Source organism: Triticum aestivum, chromosome 4D, assembly GCF_018294505.1.
Source record: "Triticum aestivum cultivar Chinese Spring chromosome 4D, IWGSC CS RefSeq v2.1, whole genome shotgun sequence".
Taxonomy (NCBI): Eukaryota; Viridiplantae; Streptophyta; class Magnoliopsida; order Poales; family Poaceae; genus Triticum; species Triticum aestivum.
In genome coordinates, this window is record NC_057805.1 from 509,456,775 (window position 1) to 509,460,376 (window position 3,602).

At 41.4% G+C, this 3,602-nt stretch overlaps 1 protein-coding gene across 1 annotated transcript in view; it reads left to right on the top strand.

The window, feature by feature from the left end:
• Positions 1–3,408: 3,408 nt before the first annotated feature.
• Positions 3,409–3,602, top strand: part of LOC123099150 (probable helicase CHR10) — a gene marked incomplete in the record, with an annotated part of 8,901 nt that continues 8,707 nt past the window's right edge. Inside the window, 1 exon segment of the mRNA XM_044521299.1 lies at positions 3,409–3,602. Coding sequence (XP_044377234.1) covers positions 3,459–3,602 — 144 coding nt within the window.

Here is a 3,602-nt window from a genome sequence, read left to right on the forward strand (position 1 = left end):
GGTCTACATGGAAGCCGAGCTTCAAAATGCCCCACTCAAAGTTATGCCTGTTATTATGAAGTTATTCTAATCTCGTGAATCCGCAATAGGCATTTGGAACGGGTTAAAGTACGTACCTCACAACTTTTCGGAGCAAGCCACACTCAGGCTGGTCATAGTGGGGAGTAACTTATACTAGTGGCATGCATATGACACTAGTCTAAGTTACTATCTTTATAGTGCAAAGTAACACAGTACTAGTGTCATATGTGGCTTCATTTATTAGCTTACTCTCATCTTTTTTTGGGAAATCCTATATTACGGTAACATATTATGTTACTCTAAATACATGTCTCCTCATTAACTATGTGACATATAAGCAAATTTGTCTTGAAAAACGTTATGTTACTAGATAAGTTACTCCCATTATGACAAGCATCAGGAGTGTTGTGCAGAAAATGCCTTTGCAATCTGCCACCGAAGCCGCAACCGTCAAGGACCAAGCTTGTGAGGTTGGGGAAGATGCAGCACCGCCTGGGGAGGATGGCGACAAAATTGCTCCATCGATAGATAGACGGCAGGTTCCCCTTCTGAGCACAAAGGTTAGTTAGCTTTGGTGGATCGATCTCGACTGGATGGCCGTCATGTCGTGTGTGTACGTATGAAGATATTAAAAGTTTTTTTTAACATAGTACAATCGAAGTCGCTCACATACACGAGCATACACTCACCTATGAACGCATGCACGCATACCCTATCCTTGTGGACACCCCCGAGAGACTGACTTGAGATTTTACGAAGTCATCAGAGGCGCCTCGCAGTCGACAGGAACGTCTCCTCTCACTGAACGAACATCACCGGAAGCCTGAAATAAATCCAGACATAATGCGAGCACCAATGTCAAGTCTAGGATTTGAATCCTGGTGGGTTGGGGACACCACTGTCCTCTTAATCATCCAACCACAGATTGGTTCTATGAAGCTACGAAAGTTTATACGTTATTATCCTGGAAGTGCATGCTGGATGCTCGTGCATTGCTATGGAGCGGAATAGAAAAATCTTTTCATAAAAGAGCATTTTTGTTTACTCAAATATAGCATCGAGTGGATACATAGCATAATGAGCGATATCTTACCTCTATATAGCTAACACGCACACATCAAACTTCAGAACAAACTGTCTGGCAAGAATATAAAAATGACGAATTGGCAACAGTAAAGCCATATGAGACCGAAATTTTGCCTATGTCGACAGAGAAGGTGGGCCAATCTCGAAATTATGCCACCATCCATGTTGGTTACAAGGCTCTGTGGCCACCCACTTCAACCATATACACACCACCTTACACATCAATTGATATTTCGTTAGATGTAGCGTATACCACATATAAAGTCAGTATCAACAGTTCTTTTGTAGCTTAGCCAAAAGCCAAAAAAACTTTAATTGGTGTATTGAGCTTAACTTATTTTCGCCACCTCGCCCTTCACAATGAAAATAAACCGGGGGTCAGAGGCTACATACAAACGAAGAAGGGTATTTGGTTGCCCGTGAAGTTCGTGCAAATTACTGATAGAATGCCACCGCGTGACCTGCCTACGAACCCGATCGAAAAAAGCCACATCCGCGTGCACGACCAGAACAGAAAGGAGGAGAGCTCGTTTCGAACTCTTGATAGGGTTTCTGCCGCCACCGCGGCCAGTCGAGCCGTCCTCACCGGTCACCGCGACAAAGGGTTCCGCCGCCGCACGTCTTGCCCCGCCCCTTCTCCGCCGCTGCCATGGATGGAGGGTAGGCGTCCCGCTGCCTCACGGACTCTGGAATTACTTTTATTGAAGTAACAATAATATTTTACAAATGGGGAACAATTTCTATTTTTTCAGTCTTCTAATTGTTTAACTTTTTATTATTTCTAAATGGTGAACATTTTTATATGTGGGTCACCCGACTTGGTTGGGCCACTAGAGAGAAGTAATTGTTTGTTTTCTGTAGCGTGTAACACGCAACAACAAATCTAAAAAAAAGCAGCACCCGCATTTGGAAATGTGAATTTTTTTAGTAAAAGGTAACAAGTTTTGAAACACATAATTTTTTTAGCTCATGAAAAAAAATATGATGATGGGATTTTTTTTGAAATCTGAACAAGTTTTGAAAAGCATGATCTTTTTGCAATTCCCAGACATTTTTTGAGAACTTGAACATTTTTTTGAGTTTGTGAGAAAAGTTTGGAAATGGAAACATTTTCTGACATTTTGAACAATTTTCTAAAAACACGACCATTTTATTAAGTTACCCAACAAATTTTTAAAAATGCAAACATTTTCTGAATTTATGAACAAAATTTGAAAATAAGATCATTTTTTTGAACTTTTGAACAATTTTTAGAAAATGTGAAATTATGAACAAAATTTGAAAACACAAGCATTTTTAAAAAAATTCATGAAAATTATTTGAATTTTCCAAAAAAAATCAAAAACATGAAACATTTTTGAATAAAATTATAATTTTCAAAAAGACGCAATGATAGAGGGAAAGAAAAAAAAATATGCTTCCACGAGAAGCACAAATTTGCTTATGCGAGACGCTTCTCAGAAAGGGAAGAATACCATGAATTCTCTTTTTGCACGACTTTTTTTGTGCTTCCACGAGAAGCACATATTTGCTTACCATGGAGGCACATATTTGCTTTCACAAGAAACACATATTTGCTTCTCGTAAAGGCACAAATGCTTCTCGGAAGGGGAAAAATCACTATTAATTTTTGCGCAATTGTTTTTGTGTGCTTTCACGAGGGCATAGATTTGCTTCTCCAAGAAGCACAACTGCTCTTCCAGGTAAGAAAAAAGATCGCTAACTTTTTTACGTATTTTTTTTTGTTTCCACGAGAAGCACATATTTGAATGTCGTGGAGGCACAGGTCTATGCTTCTCTAATATGGAAAAATAAAGTGGAAAAAACCTTGCTTTCGGCCTCTGTGTTTTTGTGGAAAAAAAGTCCGTCGAAACCTATTAAGATGTGATCTAGTTTCGAAGATCTCAATGTGAGAAATTCAACGATGAAAAAAGTTTAGAATTTTTAACGTGCGGTTTAAGAGATAAAACGTTTTGAAAAAACAAATCTATATAAAAAAACTCACAGGTCACTTGTCAGCTTATGAGAAGATGAGAAATGTTTTAAAAACAAATCTATATAAAAAAGGAAAAACTCACAGGTCACTTGTCAGCATCTGAGAAGGTGGAAGTGACGTTTACTAATGATCCTCCTAACTAGTGATTTCGGGTTTTCCTATTGCTCTTGCCGGTTTAAAAAAAATTGCACAAGGGGATGGGACACCTCGAGAGAAACGGGCCGACGCCGGGCCGGGCCGGGCCGTATCCAACACGCCGACTAGGCAGCCTTCTCGTCTCTTCCACGTCGTCGCTCCGGGCTATTCCCCACCTCCATTTCCCTCTTTTTTTTCCCCGTTCCCGCCCCTCCTCGCCATGGCGGCGACCGCCTACGAGCGCCGCCTGCTCGCCGCCGCCGACCTCGTCCTCTCCGCCGACGGGAAGTCCCAGCTCCCCCGCCTCTCCTCCGCCGACCTCGGCGTCACGGCCGACCTCAAGCCGCACCAGCTGGACGGCGTC